General features: G+C 37.8%; 1 protein-coding gene across 2 annotated transcripts in view; it reads left to right on the top strand.

Annotated features, from left to right (window-relative positions):
* Positions 1–6,118: 6,118 nt before the first annotated feature.
* Positions 6,119–20,717, top strand: part of PLPPR4 (phospholipid phosphatase related 4) — a 45,757-nt gene continuing 31,158 nt past the window's right edge. For both annotated transcript variants that reach the window (XM_023231052.1, XM_023231051.1), the window contains exon 1: positions 6,119–6,492. In XM_023231052.1, coding sequence (XP_023086820.1) covers positions 6,271–6,492 — 222 coding nt within the window. In that variant the 5' untranslated portion in view covers positions 6,119–6,270. The remainder of the gene's footprint in view (positions 6,493–20,717) is intronic.

Below are 20,717 nucleotides of genomic sequence, written 5' to 3'. Positions count from 1 at the left end.
ACCTTGAACCTGGATTATTGCAACCAGGAGCAATCTGCATTGAGACTTGGCACAGACCCTGCTAAGGCCCTGAGGGGATCAATATCTTGTGGGAAAGCTGAAACCCATTCACAACACACTAGTATCACAATGCACAACACAACTGTGCAATAAACTTTTTATTTTATTCCCTGTGTCACTGCTATAGGTTTTCTTGGGATAGCCACTGATTTCCAGGGCAGATATGTTCCTGTGGGATGAAACTCCACAGATTCATGTAAATCAGCTTCTACCATATCCTGATAAGGAATCACAGAGGACCATAGTGGACCAAAGTCATTGATAGTAAAACAAACAAACAAACATAAAATTATGTTTTAAACATCTCTTGCCTGGGCCAGGCATGGTGGCTCACACCTGTAATACCAGCACTTTGGGAGGCCAAGACTGGCAGATCACTTGAGGTCAGGAGTTCAAGACCAGCCTGGCCAACATGGTGAAACCCCATCTCTATTAAAAATACAAAAATTAGCCTGGCATGGTGGCATGCACCCATAGTCCCAGCTACTCGGGAGGCTGAGGCAGGAGAATCACTTGAACCCGGGAGGTGGAGGTTGCAGTGAACCGCACTCCAGTCTGGGGAACAGAGTGAGACTCCATCTCAAAAAAAAAAAAAAAAAAAAAAAAAAACCCTTGCCAGAAGAATTGCTGAACTGCTGTTAGGTAAATTTGGTGTTAAATTAAAAAACAAAAAAGCCATGTCTTCTTATCAAAGGTATGTGACTTTTTTTGTTGTGGGCACAGAAAATGTTTTGATTGGTTGTGGGCACAGAAAATGGGCTCTGGCTAAATTAACAAGAAAGACAGGAAAGAAGAGAGGAAAGGATATATTTGGAAAGACAATGGGGATATAAAAAGAAACAAAAGAAAAGAAAAAAGCCAGACTTCTTAAGGGAAAGTAAACAAGGACAGTTCAGAGAATCAAAAGGCCAGCCTTAATTATCATTCTCTTTTCTTCTACCATGCATCAACACCAACAATTTTCTATCTCTGTCTCACTTTCCTCAATATTCAGATTCCTGGGGAACAGGGTCCAGTTGTTCACATTTTGGTCACTATCCCATCTGGCCTAGGGCAGACTGAATATCTTCATTTACAGTCCCAGTTTGGACTGTAGAAGTGGGACAGTTTATCATGAAAATTCAAGAAACCACCACAAAAAGAAGGAATGATGGCTCCTGAACAAACACAACAACATATGTCCATTTCACTCATCTAACTCATTCATTTTTAGATGTGGAAATAGAGTCCCTGAGTTAAAATGCTCTTATCTACAGCCATGGAATTAGTCAAAGATGAGGCTGGAACTAAAACATCACTTTCCTGTCCTTCAGAAACTTCTCATTTCAGTGCTTTTCCTGCTTCACACATCTACATATTCAGTTATGTTAAGTCTCTTCTGTTTAGAAAAATGCAATAAAATCTTACATTGTCCCCTCAAAATGTGGTGGAGTGGGCTGATATCTGAGAAATACATAACTAATTTAAATATATTTTTATGACCTTAAAGATAAATGTCATGCAAATACCCAAAGGGCAAATAGTTGCCAGGAAACAGAAAAGCAGTTTGCATTTGGCTATGGGCACACAAAACCAGTATATAGAAAAACGACTTCTTTCTTCTCTGAGAAGTCTGACACTTTTAATAATAATGTCAAATGCATTTTCAGGCATATTTTTTCCATGTTATTTGCGCTATGAAATACTGTCTCGTGAAATGTCAGAGTGCTGCTTTTTCAGTGGCTGCCATTTTTCATTTGAATGCACTGAAACAGGATTTCCATTGAAAATGTTCAAGTTCTGTGAGGCACATTAAATTGTTTTTAATTTCACTATTGTAATGTAGAGCTGCAACTAGCATACAAGAAGCAACATTCAATATTAAAGTTTTACACTTGACTTCAATGTGAATTTACATGGTAAAGATGGGATGAAACATATTTTTTAGTTTTGGAATGTTCTCTACTAGCCTCTGTGCTGTAAGTGGCTTGAATGTCAACTCCTCTCATGGACTTCCTTGACTACTATTCTTTTTATAATTATTATTATTTTATTATACTCTAAGTTCTGGGATACATGTGCAGAACGTGTAGTTTTGTTACATAGGTATACAAGTGCCATGGTGGTTTGCTGCACCCATCAACCCATCACCTACATTAGCTATTTCTCCTAATGTTATTCGTCCCCTAGCCCCTCACCCCTGAGTGTGATGTTCCCCTTCCTATGTCCACGTGTTCTCATTGTTCAACTCCCACTTACAAGTGAGAACATGCAGTGTTTGGTTTTCTGTTCTTGTGATAGTTTGCTGAGAATGTTGGTTTCCAGCTTCATCCATGTCCCTGCAAAGGACTTGAACTCATCCTTTTTTATGACTGCATAGTACTTCATGGTGCATATGTGCCACATTTTCTTTATCTAGTGTATTAACGATGGACATTTGGGTTGGTTCCAAGTCTTTGCTATTATGAATAGTGCCACAACTACCATTCTTAAGAAGTTTCTCATAGTGATTACAACTGTACTTTAACTGTTTCTTTAGTAGTCTATATCACAAGATATAATTATATGTTTGTAAAGAGAGGCAGTATATATAGCCCTTAAGATCACATAGGCTGGAGCAACCTACTAAGTTCAACAATCTCAGCCCCATTAATTATATCTGTGGTCCTTCCATACAATCATAGTTTACACCTCTGAGTCTCAGTTTTTTAACTATAAAATGTGAGAGTAATGATACTAATTTCACAAGGATCTTGTGAGAATTACATGAGGTAAGATGCAAAGTATTGTTAATGGTGCCTATTCCAGAGTGAGCTTCATGGAGGTGTTTTCTCTTACTACTACTAATTAATTGTCTGTATCTGTCTTCTCTTCACCTACATTAGCCTGTGAATTCTATGAAGGCAACAAGCATATATATTCTTTTCTCCAGTGGGTGTCTTGTGAGAAATATGCCTCTCACATAGACGGGGATCAATAAATACTTGTAGGCTGAATGGATGGACTGATGAATGGATGAGGTAGTTTTACATTTCACCAAGTGCTTTCACATATATTTTCACAATTAAGCTACTAGGCATTGTTGTCGGATAGTACCAGTACCCTTCTCATTTTACATAATAGAAAACCAAAGCTTGGAGATACCAAGTGATTTGCTTATGAGCAGAGTTCAAACATTACAAATCCTTAGCTCAAATTCATGTCTTCTGACTCCAAATTTCATTCTGTTTCGGTTCAAACTTTTCTATTTATTTATTCTATCTCTGAGTTCTGTCTACTGACTTTTTTATAAAATAGGGAAATCATTTGCCCTGTTCACTTCATTGCATTGTTTTGAGCATCAAAAGTGAAAGTAGTTAATATATATCAAACTGTTACCCCAGTGTAAGACATTATCATTGTGTTTAGTATTTAAGGGAACCTTTAGTTTGATTGTTTTAGGAAACGCTATACATTAGAAAAATAAAATTCAAAAGAAGAGAGACCGAAGGAAGGAGAATCTGACCTAATGAAAGATAAAGGATGTACAATAAGAATTGGCTTTGAATTCTGAAACATTTCCTAATCCTTGACAATGTGAGCAGGTCAATCTGGGCAGACCAACTAGGGAGGAAAAAAAGGGTCCCTTTCTGATGTTTAGACAATTTGTTGAATTGTTGAGGTATGGTCAACATACATCCCTGATATTTTATCACATACCTTCAGGTTTTTTGCTATTGAAATTAAGCAGGTATAGGTTTAGTCTTATATTTCACCTCTTCTTAAATAAAAACACTGAGTTTCCAGGATGATAAGATCTGTCTTAAGTTACATATGTTCTAGCTTATTTTTTACCTCACCAAAGATTGTAAATTTTCTTGAGGTACCAAGAAGGTTGAAAAAAGAAAGGCCTCCAGTACCCAACCCCCACAACACAAAGTAACATTGGTAGTAATGAAAAGTGTAATTACTGATTAATGTAATAGTTAAACAGAATCAACAAGCACTTAATGAACATATACTATGTGAAAAACTATGCTATCTAGTTACATATGCATCACCTAATTTTATCATTCCATTTATTTCTTCACTGTATACTGATAACCTACTCTTTGCCAGGCACACTTCTCGTTAGCAGAAAATATAATAATGAAAATGTACTGGACCTTAAGGAGTTTACTAGTGGGTGAGGCAGGCAAGATAAAAAAAGGACACAGAAATACTTGGTATACTATCAAACGGTGATAAATTCTATGAAGGAACATAAAGTAGTATAAAAGAATAAAGAGTAACAGAGGTCTGAGATTATGAATCTAGTTGGTGCATCAAAGACAACTTCCCTGAGGAGTTAAAATTTGAGCAGAGATATGAATTAAGCGAAGGGTAAGCCATGCGATTTTGGCGGAACAGAGTTCTTGGACAAAGGAACAGTAAGTGCAAAGCTCTGGAGGCAGTGAAAGGCTAGGCTGGAATGGCCAGACCATTGAGGTGCAAAGTGATGTGAATGAGGTCCTAGAGCCAGGCAGGGTGGCCAGGCAGGGCTTTAAGGAAGAGATGGCAAGTTTAGACTTTCCATTGAAGTGGAAGTGAGCTCTTGGAGGGTTTGGGTAGGGGAATAACACAATTGGGTTTACTTTTCAAAGGACCTTTCTGGTTGCTGCATAGGGAATGGTTTGTAGGTTGTGGGAATGGCAAGGGCAAAAGCTGGTAGAACAGTTAGAAGGCTGTTATGTTATGCCAGTCTAGGCAAGAGATGGCGGTCACTGTGTGTGGTGGGAGGTGGGGGCAAGTAGTGAGTTTGGGAAGATGTAGCTCTCTTCTGATTACTTCCATTTTCTAAGTGAAATAAGAGTTAATGTCAGGAACTGAGAATGAGGAGATTTGAGAAGGGAGAAGTTGTGAATGGGATAATGGCTGGACAGAAAAAAATTACAGAATTGTGGGGGCAACTCCAGGACCTACTTGGAGTTTGTGGTCATGAGTTGGATGTGAGACTGGATCATGCAGTTACATGTTTTCCTCCAGTAACTTTCAGTTGCTCTGGTAAGGGCAAATAAGTTGGCTCAACTAAGCTGGCATATTATCAGGTGAGTATGGCAAATTGGGAGGCAGAAACAAGCAATTACAATGCAAGGCTTTGGAACCCAAGCCCGGCAGAGGAAAATGGGAGCAAGAGGTGGTGTTGGCAGTGAAATGTGTACATTATCAGATAGGGTGGTCCCATATTGCTAAAGACCTATTGGAGGAGCAACTAAAAGAGGGAAATGGATAAATTAGTTGGAAATTGTCCATCACATGCTTGAAATGGAGACTTTGAGATACTGGAAATGGCCTGGGACATGTGATCACAAAAGTAACTTATCTTTATTAGTATAATACCATGTCTCATGTTTGCTGGGTGTTTCTCTCTTCTGTATCAACTTGATACTTCTGGTTACCAAAGTAATCACAAAATTGAGACTAGCCATGTATACTACCAACAAGGTGAAGGACTTCAGATTATTAATATTTGAAGACATACTTCTTTTTACAGTTATGATTGTGATACTGACACTGTTATGGGAGTGTGACAGTGAGATTAGAACATACAGTAGCCTCTGGGCTCAGTGAGGATGCCTATTACCTGCGCATTCACACATCTGCCTCTCTGGATGCAAGGAACCCACATAATTCTCACGCAACCGGTAGTGTTTGTTAGTGGGTGCTTCGGTGTGGAAGGGAGCCAAGGAGTCTCCTAGGTAGAGAATCCCCTGTAGGAGCTGTCATTCTTGGTTAGTAACCAGCTTTCAGTGAGTGCCTACCTCGGCCTACTTTTAGTGTGGGATCCAAGATCTCATTTCGTGCAGATAGGGGTTGGTTTTCTTGCTATGGGTCCATGCGCTGGGGCAGGGCTTCTGATCCTTAGCATTCTTGAATAGCATTCCTAGAGTGACCTGGGAGGCTTCCCAGAAGGGGACTAGGTAGCTAGGCTCCTCTACCTCCCTACTGCAGAAACCAGGAGTGCGTCCCCCTTTTCGGATTCTTGACGTCAAGCTCCGGCAGCCTTGTAGCCTCCCAAGGGCGGTAGAGAGCTGAGGGAGGGTGACAGGGAGGGGAAGCCATTGCAGCAACAGCTTGGAGGAGGGAGCTGGAAATCGTCTCTCGCCAGAAAAACGGGGAGCAAGAGCCAGACTAGGGGAGGAAGAGGACTGGCACGCTCAGAGAATCGCTAGGTTGCTGCAAAAAGGGGCGGGGAGAAGGCGGGGGCGCTGCATGCAGCGCGCTGGCTCCAGCGGTGGCCGCGGGGAATGTGACATCAGCGGCGCCGGACGCTTGGGGCTGGAGGAGGCAGCTCGCCTCAGCTGCGCTGTGCACACCTCGCCCGGGGGAGGACGCAGACCCGGGCAGGCGGCAGGGATGTCGGCGAAGGAGAGGCCAAAGGGCAAAGTGATCAAGGACAGCGTCACCCTCCTGCCCTGCTTTTATTTCGTGGAGGTGAGTTGGCCCAGCGCCTTGGCATAATGCAGATCCTCTGGGCATCTCCTGAGCGAATTCAGGTCCTGGACAGCGTTGGAGGCGCAGAGATCGTGCCAGGGCGCGCGCCGCTGTCCCCAAATGCCCGACCCTCTCCTCTTCCCCTCGATTTCACAGCAGCTCCCCGAATGTGCCTGTGAATATCTGTCAGCCCGAGGTGATTACCATTAGAGGTGTCGCTGCTGGGTGGCCTACGGGGAAGGGATACCTGTGTGAGTGAGTGCGGTTTTAGTTCCTTGGCCCTCCTGTAGTGCCTGTGTGCACAACGTCCGCTAGTGCCCCAGAGGGGCCATGATGCCCATATTTCGGGATTTGTGTCTTCAACCTGCCCAGTACGTGTCGAGAACTCTGTGTGCACACAGCTATGCCTAGGGCATATGAGGGTTGAAGGTGTTTACATAGTACAAATATTGTTGATTGCTTTTATTACCCCTGCCCCCCACCCCCCGCCCACAAATCCTTCTCCTATTATATTATTATGGTGCTCACATACGCTTCTGAAATTGGATCTGCATCTCTAAACATCAATCATCGATGTACTGGCCTCTTTCCACAGTAAAAAAAATACGTATTATATATGTGTGTATACATAACTATATATAATATTTTAAATCTATGACATCATCTGATTTTACATGACTTGTATCTGTGTATTTACTGTGCTGAGCAGTATTATAGATAAGCAATTAAATGCAGATGTATCCATCATGACCCTCTAACTTGCCAAAATGCAGTATTTGAGGGAGAAACAATTCATAGGAGTTATGAAGATTGGCAGATACAGTGGTTCTATGTACTGTGCTCCATTGCATTAGGAAGACATTTTTAAGCAAGATGTTTACTAAATTACAGATACAAAAGGGATGTATTGCATATGTTTAGGGAAATCAGATGGTGTTAGGCATAAAACTGTATTCTGTGTAGTTAGAGTCTGGGTTGCATAGAGAATTATAAGACTGTTGCTGAATCATAAATAACCTTCTCTGGCCATCTTTTCAGCCAAATATGGAGGTTTAGCCCTTCCAAGTACAAACAGTAGATTCTATATTCAATGACGGCAAGGCTTATTTATGATGAGGAATAGTCACTGCCTTGAAACTTGGGAGAAGAGACATTGTCAGTCTGTTCTTATAGGTAACAATATATTTGGAAGTTTTGTGGAGGTGTCATAAATTTTTTAAATAATTTCAGTTTTAAGAAAGATGTATGTGACTTGCATAAGTTTCAGAGAAATGATGGGTGACCCTTCATTAGTGACCCACAGAAAAGAAGCAAAAAAAAAAAAAAGGACCTATGTATTTAAAATAATGAATTCATTTATTATCCTTTCTCTTTTCACAAGAGATTTTTGAGACCACGATTTAGGTAATTTTTGTTGAAAGATAATGAAGAGCTTTCTCAAGAAAAATGTAGGTAGCAGAAGATTCCATAATGAAAAGGGTGAAGGAATAGAAAGATGAGATACCTGCCTTCAAGTTCAATCCATCAGACCACTTGTCGCACTGCTAATCCATGTAGTTTTGTATTATAGTGATTTCATTTGTGTCTGAATCAATGACATTTGTCTAGGAGAAATCAGTTTGTCTGAGTTCCATCTCCAGGAAGGAACACACCTGAGGTCAGCAAGAAGCTGACTACATGGGGGTTGTAGCTATATGGCTTCAAGGAAAATGCCCTCATGAAAGAGGATGCAAACCAGACAATTAAGGATGTGCCTTTACAGACTGTCCATGTGCACTTTTGAGACATCTTTAACCGGAGTACATGTCCCTTAAGCAAGAATTTTAAAAGTACAAGTGCCTCATAATGCATTTGAATTGTGTGTTTAGGAACAGACATCTGACAATTGTTACTTCTTTTCCATTTCCATGAGTGGAAATAGCCCAGATTCGTTACTCTTACTTTGGCCCATTCAGATATCCTCTATGAATTCCTTAGCAGGGCAAGCTATAGAACAATTACTTGAAGACAATTCATGGAGTTTAAATGAGCATTGATGACACTGTGTCTTGGGGTTAACAGACTTCAAAAACAGATTCACACAATTGGATCGCAAATTATCTTCCTAAAAATTAAATGTATGATGAACCACTAAAGAGTCTCCAGAAAATGGGAGACTGCATTAGTATAACAATTATTTAAGGGTTTGACCAGATGCACTACCACGCTCCTTTGAAATGACTCATTTTGAAGGTGGTGACAATGCACTAAATTTACATCTCCTTTGTAGGATGAATAAACATAGCTTGAATTTGCATGTTAGTAAAATGCTCTAGAGTAATGACACTTTGCTTTCCAGCACAGTTTCCCAAGACCTTAGAAATTAAGATGGAAAAGTGAAACATGAGTGAATCTCTTTGCATCACATATCAGTCTAAAGCACATATTTTTAGCCTTCTCTGTTACTCAAACCATAATTTAAGTAACAAGAAGAGTCTAACAAAACAGATCTCAGGAGAAAACAGTTCCTGGTTCTCAAGTCAGTGACACCATAAGGAACTTACACTTTGCCTTTTTTCAAGGAGTTTAGGAGTCTGACATCACTAATTCATGATAGGCATGAGATGTGAAGAAACTTTAATTGGGAAAATGAGGGAAGGGAAACTTTCACTTGAGCCAGAAGGGGCTGAAATCAAGATGGACTGAGTTATGTCAGGAAAATGGCAGCATGCTCTAGGAAAAACCTGGGCCTTGCACACAGATTGACTTGGTTCAAACACCACTTTGCCAGATACTACATGAATAATTCTGGCCAAGTTACTTCTCTCATCCTTAGTTTCTTCACATATAATAAAAATTACATAATATAAATATAAATACACCTGTATTCATACATAATAGAAATTATTATACCTAAGTCTTAGAATACCAAATATATCATGCGGTTAAAGGATCATGGCTGAGCTATGGTAGGCAATCAAGATATGTTAGTTCTTTTCCTTTCTTATAACTGTTCTTGACCTGAAATAAATTATTTTACTTATAGTTTGGACTTAAAGGATCAAGTCCTGACAAGGTCCAGCTTGAGAGTTCCCATTGTTGAGAAGAAATCATCTTCTCCGCAGTTTCTAGAAATAGTTTGGGCTCCACAGCCTTCCTGAAATGGATCTGTATTAATTGATACAAATGGAGAGAGTGAAGTACTATTTAAAGTTTGTACAATAATAATGACAACCATTTATAAAGTACTTAACATGTACTAACAATAAAGCTAAATGCTTTACATGAGAGTGTCATTCAATCTTCAAAGTTTCTCTTTAAGGAAGAGGCCATTATTATCTGTGTTTTGAAGAGAAACTGAAACTCATAAAAGTTAAACAACTTGCCCATTTTTATAAAGCAAAGTTAGAGGCAGGGCTGGGTATTAACTCAAAGCTCATGCTCTTCACCACTGCAATAACAATCTCTCTCAACGTGTTGAAAGAACATCCATAAAGGCAAAGTTACTTTCTGTGGTTTCTCACCGGTAAAAAAGGAAGATGTAGTAAGGCAAGGGCACACTGACAAAGGTGATACAGTTTTCTCTGACAACAAATCGGTTTCCTTAGCTCAATTCCTCCTCCACTGGGAGCCTTCAAACACAAAGAGTTGGTGGACAGTGCATACACCCCACATTGGCTCATCAGTTAGTGGCTAGTGCCCCTCAACAAGAACTCTGGATAGATGCAAGGAAGGAGTAAAGATGTTGGCAGCCCCATTTGCAGACTGTCAAGGTATCTCTAATTATACCCCTCTGGGCATTAGGCTGAGGTGTTCATGTTCAGCCACTAAAAGCAAGTAATCTTGTCTTTGTTCACCTCCATACCTGATGTTAAAGCACACATTGGTTTAAGGGATAGAATTCTTTTTTCTTACATTTTTGGTTTATGCTGCTGTTTGCTAATGAAATGGCTTATGGTTGACAGTAATATTGGCTGGTGATTTGAAAAACACGGTGATTTTTAATTTTGCACATCATTTTATGAGCAAGTTTCATAACTCAGTTTTACACTGTACAGCCTGGGAAAACAAAGGTCAAGTTGTGGAAAGAACTCTCAGATAAGCATAGCCACACCTTATTAGGATAAAGAGAAAAGCAGGTTAAAAAGGAATGTTCCACTAAAGAAAAGGTTTGTTATGCCCTTAAAGTTCCCAAGTACCCTGCAAGTGATGGCCGTATCACTTACAGTAGCAATTGCAGCCAGCAGTATACTTAGAGTTAGCAAAAGAGTTTTCAAACTTTTTTTTTATTATTATACTTTAAGTCCTGGGGTACATGTGCAGAACGTTCAGTTTTGTCACATAGGTATACACGTGCCATGGTGGTTTGCTGCACCCAACAGCCTGTCACCTATAGTAGGTATTTCTCCTAATGCTATCCCTCCCCTAGCCCCCCAACCCCCACAGGCCCTGGTGTGTGATGATCCCTTCCCTGTGTCCATGTGTTCTCACTGTTCAACTCCCACTTATAAGTGAGAACATGTGGTGTTTGGTTTTCTGTTCTTGTGTTAGTTTGCTGAGAATGATGGTTTCCAGCTTCATCCATGTCCCTGAAAAGGACATGAACTCATCCTTTTTTATGGCTGCATAGTATTCCATGGTGAATGTATGCCACATTTTCTTTATCCAGAATATCACTGATGGGCATTTGGGTTGGTTCCAAGTCTTTGCTACTGTGAAAAGTGCCACAATAAACATATGTGTGCATGTGTCTTTATAGTAGAATGATTTATAATCCTTTGGGCATAGCCCAATATTGTATGCGATAAGGTTGGTTGTCTGGGACTAGTGCATTTCCTTTATGCAAAGGATTACAGTGGTCCATCTGGGGCTCAGACTCACAATTTTGTTCTCATTAGTCATCCTGCTCAAAGATCAATTCATTATGTAATGTAAACAAATGACAAATTACCTTTTTAAACCTAAAAAGATATAAATTCTTAACATGAAATAAATGGGAAAGAGATTCTTTTTCTTTAAACATTCTGCTATATGACATAACATTTTTATAGCAAACCTGATGCTAACTTTATGAGGGCAGAAGAGTTATGCTTCACCTATATGCAAATATATTTTGACAGGGCTACTGATACAGAAAAGAGTTTGAAATTGCCTGTTATTCATATGAGAAAACACACAAAGACACATATGTATGCACACACTTCTGTGCATAGGTATGTACAAATACACATAGAGTAGGAATATCATCTCTCTCTCCACTCTGTATAAAATTACAGTATCTGAAGCATTCCAATTCAGAATATTTTAATCTCAAAAAATGTAGATTACTCAGAATGTTTTCATTCCTTTTGTTTTTTTCTTTGTGGCAGGGTCTTCCTTTGTCACCCAGACTGGAGTGCAGTGGCATGATCTCAGCTCACTGCAACCTCTGCCTCCCAGGTTCAAATGATTCTCCCACTTCAGCCTCCTGAGTACCTGGGACTACAGGCATGCACCACCACACCCAGCCAGTATTTATAATTTTTGGTAGAGACAGGATTTCATCATGTTGCCCAAGCTGGTCTCGAACTCCTGGGCTCCAGCAATCCTCCTGCCTCAGCCTCCCAAAGTGCTGGGATCACAGGCGTGAGCCACCACACTGGGCCTACTCAGAAAGTTTTCATTACTTTGAATGTGTACTTAGCAGTAGATATGTTGCAAGATTTTGTTAATGGAGCTTAATTACTATAAGGTCAGTAACTAAACAGTTTGTTCAGGAGTAGAAGCCATTGCTGCTACTCTGTTGCCATCCTACCTGGGGAAGTTCAACAAGCCTTTGAGCAAAGACACACATTTTGAAACACATTTTGAAATTGTGGTGTCTTGACAAAATCTCAATACGATTTTTATTTTCTTCCCATTGGAAATTGTCCACAGGTTTTTAATTGTAGCAAACATTAATTCACAAGATTTCTGTTCTATCTCATGATCTATGTTAAAATTATATAACTCACTTGATTTTCTTGCTAAGAAATATTGCTAGCTTATTCCCTTTTACATAAACTTCAGCATCAGTAGGAAATATAAAATCACTTTTCTGCATTGCATATACCAAAATAGTAGCTGTAAATTTTTTTTTTCTTTTCTTTAGATTGTATAGAAGTAGAGTCTGCTCAAAGAAGTACTTCAAACCCTGCCAAATGAGATGAGTTGGCAAGTCTCTTCTCTTTCAAAGTCACAATGCATAAACTCTGATGCAAAATAAAATAAATAGAGACTAGAGCCCTAAGTTTTAGAGATAGAGTTAAATGAGGACATTTCTACAAATCTAAGTATTGAACATAGCACTTGCTATTAGGGAATTATTTTCTATTTCTGAACACCACGACTATCTTACTGTTTCTTCATGGCCAAGTTACTCAAAATGTGATTTGTTCTACTTTATCAGGAAAGAAAAAATACTTGGCTTCTGCCAATTTCAAGGAGATTTTAATAATAATGATAATAATCATAGTAATAAAAAAGAATAGTCCATTTCAAGTCTTTTTTATATGACAGACTCTCTAGATACATTATTTTTAGTCTGGAGAACTATCCTATTGAAAAGGCATTGCTATCTTTATTTTTTGAACCAGAAATTGTAGCTCAGAGAGCTACTGTTTTTACCAGGGTCGCATAGCAATGAAATGAGGGAGTCAGGATTTCAGAGCTTGTCCATCTTGCTCTTGCATTATGACTACACCATACTGTCTCACACATACTTCCAACAACAATGCTAAACCTAGTGAAGAAGTGCAATGGAGAGCCCTGCCTCTGCTGTGACTTGGCTAGCTTCATGGTATCTGGATGCATGTATTTAAAACATGTCTGGTTGTGGCTCTGTCAGAATTGTGGATCAGAGTTTTTCTCTACATTCAGCTACAAAACTTGGCTGTTAGTGCTTTTTCCTACTTAATAGTAACTGGTTTAATTTTTGACATGTCTGAAAGGCACAGTGTCCCCTAAAAAGAAGCTCCCTTTGGGCAAGCACAAATGGCACCCGTGAGTCTCTGATGAAGATTAATGAGGATCAATGGGTGGGGGTGAGAGGGAAGACTTGGAAATTAAATAGAGTTTAGAAGAGTAGAATATGTAGGTCGATTAAAATGATAGAAAGAAAAAAATTCAAAAAGATAATAGAAACAGAGAGAGGTCAAGCCAAGCAGGATTAGAAGAAAAACCATTAGAAAACTGAAGGTAGGAGTGAAGTGTGTGTGTGTGGGTGTGTGTGTGAGTGATTGAGATCCAATCTATGAGCAAACCATGGAGACCCATTTAAACATTTTGGTTGTCCAAGCTGGTTGTTAAGGATTATTTGAGACACAATTATTGCTGTTTATGTTGGAAATGTATTACAAATGTTACTCATAGCAAACACATTTTCTCTCAACATATGTATACAGCATAGGCTATTTCTCAAGCAACCTTTGTATTTAAAAGGTGAGGAAATGTCTTATAGAGTTTAAAAGTCTTATTACAGAGATAAGTCTAATAAAATTATATAATCCAATGACATATGGCCTCACTGTTTCTTCAATCACGTAAGAAAATTTTGCCTTGAAAAGGTTAACTGAGTTAACCTTTGGACATGCCAAGTGTGCCCAAGTTACCTAAGGACACACTGCTTAATATCAGATCAGGAATAGAACCTAGGTCTCCTGACTCCTGTTCTAGTGCTCTTTCCTAATTATTACTATTTCTAGAATTCCTTATATTAGAAAGTTTCCCTCTGGATTATAACATTTAAAATACAGGTCATTCTAATTCTACATGTGAACAAATTGGGCTAGCTGTTTGTGCTAACTTCCAAACACATTTCATGACCACTTTACATTAAACAAGCAATTATGAATGGATCTTCCGCTGTTCCAAGTTGTTAGGCTCTTTGAAAAGCATGGTAATAGCTAAAGATTAGAAAATCAGAAAGGATTTTTCTCATTGCCTACGTGCCCATCTGTAATTTCACAGTTAACTCCCTTGATATGAGGTCTCTAACAGATAGTAAAGGAAAGCATAAACAAGGGAAAGAGTAAGAATATAATTTATGTCATCAGCTATAGAATAGCTTTGAATTTTCCCTTATACTTCAATGTAAATTTTTCATACATTATCTCATCTGATCCTTTAAATGCAACTGATAAATAAATATAAACTCTATTTTAAAAATTAAGTAACGAAGACTCAGAGAAGTCCAAAAACTTGTCTAAAACTCAAGTAGTGCTATTTTCCATCTTGGTCAAAAGGAAAAAAAAGGTGATATTTAAACTGTGAAATGTCTAATTATGAGCATCATGGTAGCCTTTTATGGTATGAATTAGCTGAGAAATTTATTTACAGATAACAATCAAATGTAGTAATCTTTTCACGGTCAAGTGGATTTTGAAATATGGATGCCAAGGATAGAAATGCTAATTTTGGCATAAGTAACGTTGAGGTGTTTTTCTTATCAATAATTAGACTGAACCAATTGCACTATCTGGACTAAACCAACCATTACTATCTGGTTGTTTGTCAAGCAATATAGAGGAGGATAATTGCTTTCTTATTTGCTGTAACAAGATGGTTTCTGCCTGTGTAAAACTGGTATTTAGATCACTTAGGAATAAATTAAAGAAAAGGGGAAAGACAAGTAATTAAAATCAATGTATTTGTGGAAAAGGTAAACATGGAATCAGTACATTTAACAGAAGAATGATGTTTGGGAGTGAGAGCAATGGAAGTAGATGTGACTATATTGTTAACAACTTAATGCTCTTACCAAAAGTCTGTGCTATGGGTTTGCTTAGCGGTAAACTGCCATTTAATGAAATCCTAGGCATGCTTCAGAAATTGAGTCCTCATGGATAGAGTCCAAAAGAGACTGATCTTATATCAAATGTTCTTCAATACGGAATGCTAAAATGAAATTCCAGGGTATAACCTGTTTCATACTCTTACAACAATTTATTTATGTACTGAGTAAATATTTATTAATTGCTTATGATATGATTTTTGGTAAAAGTAATAGAAACAATATGGAATCATCACTGGCATACTTTCTAGTCTGTAGTAGAATTTCCATAAATTTTAACTACTAATCATATGAACATAAATTTTTCTTTAACTGTCTTTTATCAGCTGGTGGAGACATTTTTATTTGCAAAGTGATCATAAATTCCCTATCAGAGACATTGCTCAGCCTTATGGATTATTGAACAGTTGAAGATTAAATCAATATCCAAGGTCTATATGGGTCCTCATCTCTTAATTATGCTTATGTTCATTTTATGATCTAGGACCTACCTATGGATTGTTTGAGATTTGAGATTTCAAAGGCATCACTGAAGCAAAGAAATTGCAATTTTAGTTTTCACAGAAAGTTGTTTCAGTTAGATAAGGCACATACACCACAGACAATGTTTTATGCCTATGGTAAAACAAACTGTTAGATATAGATATATATATATTTTTTTTACTTTTGTAAAAGAATATAGCTTTTTTTTTACTTGATCTGCCAATTAGCTTTGTAATCTTTGGCAATTAATTTATTTCCTCTAAACCTCATTTTCCTCATTTGAAAATGATTGAACTATTGTGGTCAGAATAGAGTAATTATGACCCCTTAATCATATACAAATTATAAAATATGGCCAAGAATTCTAAAGCAAAGTCAGGCCTAGTAAATGAATTTTCTCTTTCCCATTTACCAACACCCCCTCTCCCATCTTGTCTGAAGTAAACTTTGTGGTGGCTTTAGATGCTACCAGATTACCTGGAAAGGGGCTGGTTCTCCTGATTGTTTTCTATTGGTATCACACATTTATGTGTGTTTTATACAGTGTGCATACAATGGTAGAGCAGTTTATTATAATGTTTAAATACAATAACAACAAACATTTACTGGAATTCCTGCTCATTTTTAAAGATAGAGCGACATATGCACACACTTACAAAATAGAGACCACTTTTTTTCAGTGCCCTTACCTTGACCTAGTCAGTGGAGGGGAATTCTCATTTACTGAGCATCTTCTACACACAGTGCCCAGGTAACACTCTACTGAAAGTCCCTATTCCAGGGTTGTTGGGAGGCCCATAATCTGTAAGCCACTGCCGTTCTCAGCTTTCCAGAGTTCTAAAGTGTCATATATAAACTCATCAGCAGCAGTGTCTGTTCAATGCAAATTAAATATCCTCCCATGCCTCAACTGAACCATCTGTGAAATAAAGAATATTATGCTTTCTAAACAATGATGAATAAATAGATTTAGTCTTTGGGAAAGAGTCATCTCATTTAGGCTATTGTATGATTCATTGAAATCTTTTTTTTTTTTAAGGCAGTTGCATATACTCTGAAGAATTAACAGGTTACTTATCCCTTGGGTGATGATCTGAAAATGCTTGTATTGTAGCAACTGAGATTTGACTGACTAAAACATGGAGAACATCCAACTGTGAAGATTTGGACATAAATAACGTCTTCTTCATGGCAAAAACTCATAAAAAGGATAGTCAGCAATCTGTTATAAACAATGTACTATAGAGAGATGAACTTTTGAAAACTCTTCTGCATTAAGACCTCATTTGGTTTCTAGCTTCCAGTTGAATTTGATGCACATGAAGGAAAATTATTTGATGGTGTTATGTTTTTCAGTATTTAAGTCTCAGACTAGTGGCTATTCCATAGATAATATTGGTTCTAGTAATTTTTAGATGGTTGGCCCAGGACCTAATTAAGGAAAAATTCCTTTTATTATTTATTTTTAAACTCCAGCCTATAGAACAATGCAAATAGCAGAGAGCAGACACTCTCTCAATAGATCTGTGATACATTAGTTGTGGTGTTGGTCAATAAATCTAGCAGCTTAATTAATGAATATAGGGAGGCAGAGCCTGGACTGAACCTCAGCTTTGGCCTTGGCCTTGGCCACGGCCACATTATTCTTTGGCTGACCTTGAAGGCTAGTGGTCCTTTCAGTCCTGTTCAGAAATAGAGGAAGAGATTGCTAAGACTTCACTGCTCAAATGTATGTTCCAAAATGACTAAGAATGGCCAAGAGTAGCACATCCTAGAAAATGCCTACTCTATGGGACTACAAAAAACTTTAAGAACTGCTCATTCCTCATTCCAAATCCCCCAGCCAATCAAACTCAACAGGCTCTGTTTCTTCCTCCACCACTACCCTTCACCTTCCCAAGATTCCAGAGGTCAATGCAGCACAGTAGGGAGAGGGAGCGGGCTATAAGGTATCTCATATGAGATGACCCTAAGAATCACAATTCCTTAGTCATCTGTCCTCAGTTCCACATTCTTTCAAGGCCATGTTAAAAAAAATCACAGAGAGGACAGCAATTTACAATCTAGGCAGAAGCTCTTTAGCATGGAGACTGAGCTTGGGCAGTGAGGCAGGGCAATTTAGCTCTCTCTCACACTCTCTCTATTTACTGTTGGTTCAAACCACTTACCTTCCCAGGTGATTGTGTTGGTCAAGCAATCCAAAAGCAGTTATATTTTTTCATTTAAGTATTTAGTAGTAAAATGGCTTTCTTTGGCAGTTACATAGCATTTTATTTATATATATTGTTCATCTGTCTTTTTGATGCATTTTCCACTAAAACACATAATACAATCCTACCTACTTTAATTAATGTAATCACAGCATTAATATGTTAGAAAATAAAATAGAAATTATTAATATCCCACATTAACAGCTCAACTTTAACATCTCTTTTACATGCACCAAGACTTTTCAAAAGTGAAACTTAAATAACTAAGGCCTTCAGCAGCATTGGAAAGTTTTAACTTTGAAGAAGGGCTCATAATGTGCATCTAAGTGTGCATCTAAGTGTGTATAAAGATGTGTACGTGGGAGACAAGCTCAGAGGGAAGAGAAACTTGTGATATGCTATAGTGTTCTAATCTCTGAAATTAGATAAGAAATTCCTTTTCTGGATAATTAATAGGTCAAATAAAATGTATCAGGCACAAGGCAAATACTAAAAATATTTGTTAAATAAATTGAATAAATATAATAGAAAATATGAACTTTCATAATGTTTAAGTAAAATGGTTTAATGACAAAATTGATACCTTATTTTAATAAACATTGTGAAACCATAATTAATTTAGAAACACTGTTGGTCTTTAATTCAGTCATTTCTGTGTGTATAATGTTAAGATTATATGTCAATTTAGATCTCAAAATCAAAAATTTGCTTTTCTTATGCTATAACTCAAATACAAGGGGACTTCTAAAAGTTCATGGAAAAAATTGGATTAAAAGATAAACATAAAATCATAAACTTTATTTCTCAACATAAGCTCTATCAAGTTCAAGATAGTTTTGTAAGCAATGATAAAAGCTGTTTAGTCCATTCCTAAAGAACTGATGCTCCTGGGAATTTAATCATGTCATTGCAAAATTTTTTACATTATCAACTGAAGAAAAATGGGTGCCTTTGAAAGATTTCCTAAGATTAGAAAACAAAAATAAGTCAGAATGAGCCAAATTAGGACTGTGAAATGGATGTCTAATGATTTCTCATTGACACTCTCACAAAATTGCCCTTGTTTGGGTGAGAGAGATGAGCATTGTTATGGTGGAGAAGGATTCTCTAGCAAAGCTTTCCTGGGCATTTTTCTGCTAACGCTTTGGCTAGCTTTCTCAAAACACTCTAATAATAAGCAGGCATTACTGTTCTTTGGCCCTCCAGAAAATGAACAAGCAAAATGCTTTGAGCATCCCAAAGTGATGTTGTCATGACCTTTGCTCTTAACCAGTCCACCTTTGCTTTACCAGGACCACTTTCCCATCTTGGTAGCCATTGTTTTGATTGTGCTTTGTTTTCAGATCATACTGATAAAACCATGTTTCATCACTTGTTACAGTTCTTTGAAGAAATGCTTCAGGACTTTGATGGCCTACTTGTTTAAAAAATTCCATTGAAAGCTCTACTCTTGTCTGCAGTCAATCTGGCCACAGTCACTTTGGCACCCATTGAATGGAAAGTTTGCAAAACTTCAATGTTTCAGTCAGAATTGTGTAAGCGGAACCAAAGGAGAGGTCTATGTTGTTGGCTATTGTTTGTGTTGTTAGTAGTCAGTCCTCTTCAATGAGGGTAGGAACAAAACAAATGTTTTCCTTGCAAATTGATGTGGATGGTCTGTGTTGTGGGCTTCATCTTCAACATCATCTTTTCCCTTCTTAAAATGAATCATCCATGTGTAAACTGCTGATTTCTTGTCTTTATAAACGTTCTGTAAAGTATCAATGATTTTGCCATTCTTCTACCAAAGTTTCATCATAAATTTGATGGATGTTCTTGCTTCAATTTTAGCAAAATTCACGTTGCTCTGATAGGGGCTCTTTTCAAACTGATACGTTATCCTTCTTGGCGTTTCAAACTGGATCTTTTTCAGACATGTTATGAGTGAGTATGAGCTTATTTTGGTGCAAAAGATTGAAATCCATTCACAGTTTTTTTCATAATATACATGTTCCATGACTTTTGAAGATCCCTCATATAGAAGTTTTAGTTATGTCACTTTTGCCTGACATTATTGCAATAGACTTTTTCCCCTTAATGCTTGTTTTGTTTGCACTATGTCTTTCCTTTGCCAGATTATGTGAACATCTATATGCTTTCTCCGTATGAATATAACAATCCCACTAATAGGGAAAACACTCTTTAATCTAAGTATATTAAGGTCTTACTTTTGTTAGAGGACATCAAGAATATATACAATATCACACATTATAGAAATTGTAGGGTAGCATTAACAATCTATAAAGAGAAATATTCTATTTTTTTTATTTTGTTATTTCTCAATGTCTTTGGAAACCCATTGGTCCATAGTATAAGCTTCTAGGAAGAGGTAGTATGTACAATAATCACAAACATGAATTGGGAAGCCAGATTTCTTGAGTTTGTAATCCAGCTAACAAGCTGTATAACCTTATACAAATCATGGAATCTCATGTAATCTCAGTTTCCTCATCTGTAAGATGGCAGTAATAATAGTACCTTCATCAAAAAGGTGTTGTGAAGATTGCATGAATTTAAACATATAAAGTACTTTAAATGGTACCTGTCAAATATTAGTAGCATTAAATTACAATTATTACCCAAATTTTTTTTTTTTTTTTTTTTTTTTTTTTTTGATGGGGTTTCTCTTTCTCCCCCCGGGCGGGGGGGGGTGGCGGGGTCACCGCTCCCCCACAGCTTCCCCCCCCCGGGCCCCCCCCCTCCCC

Source organism: Piliocolobus tephrosceles, chromosome 1 (genome assembly GCF_002776525.5).
Source record: "Piliocolobus tephrosceles isolate RC106 chromosome 1, ASM277652v3, whole genome shotgun sequence".
Classification (NCBI taxonomy): domain Eukaryota; kingdom Metazoa; phylum Chordata; class Mammalia; order Primates; family Cercopithecidae; genus Piliocolobus; species Piliocolobus tephrosceles.
Note: the sequence above shows the minus strand (reverse complement) of the source record. Positions and strands in the feature narration are given on the sequence as shown.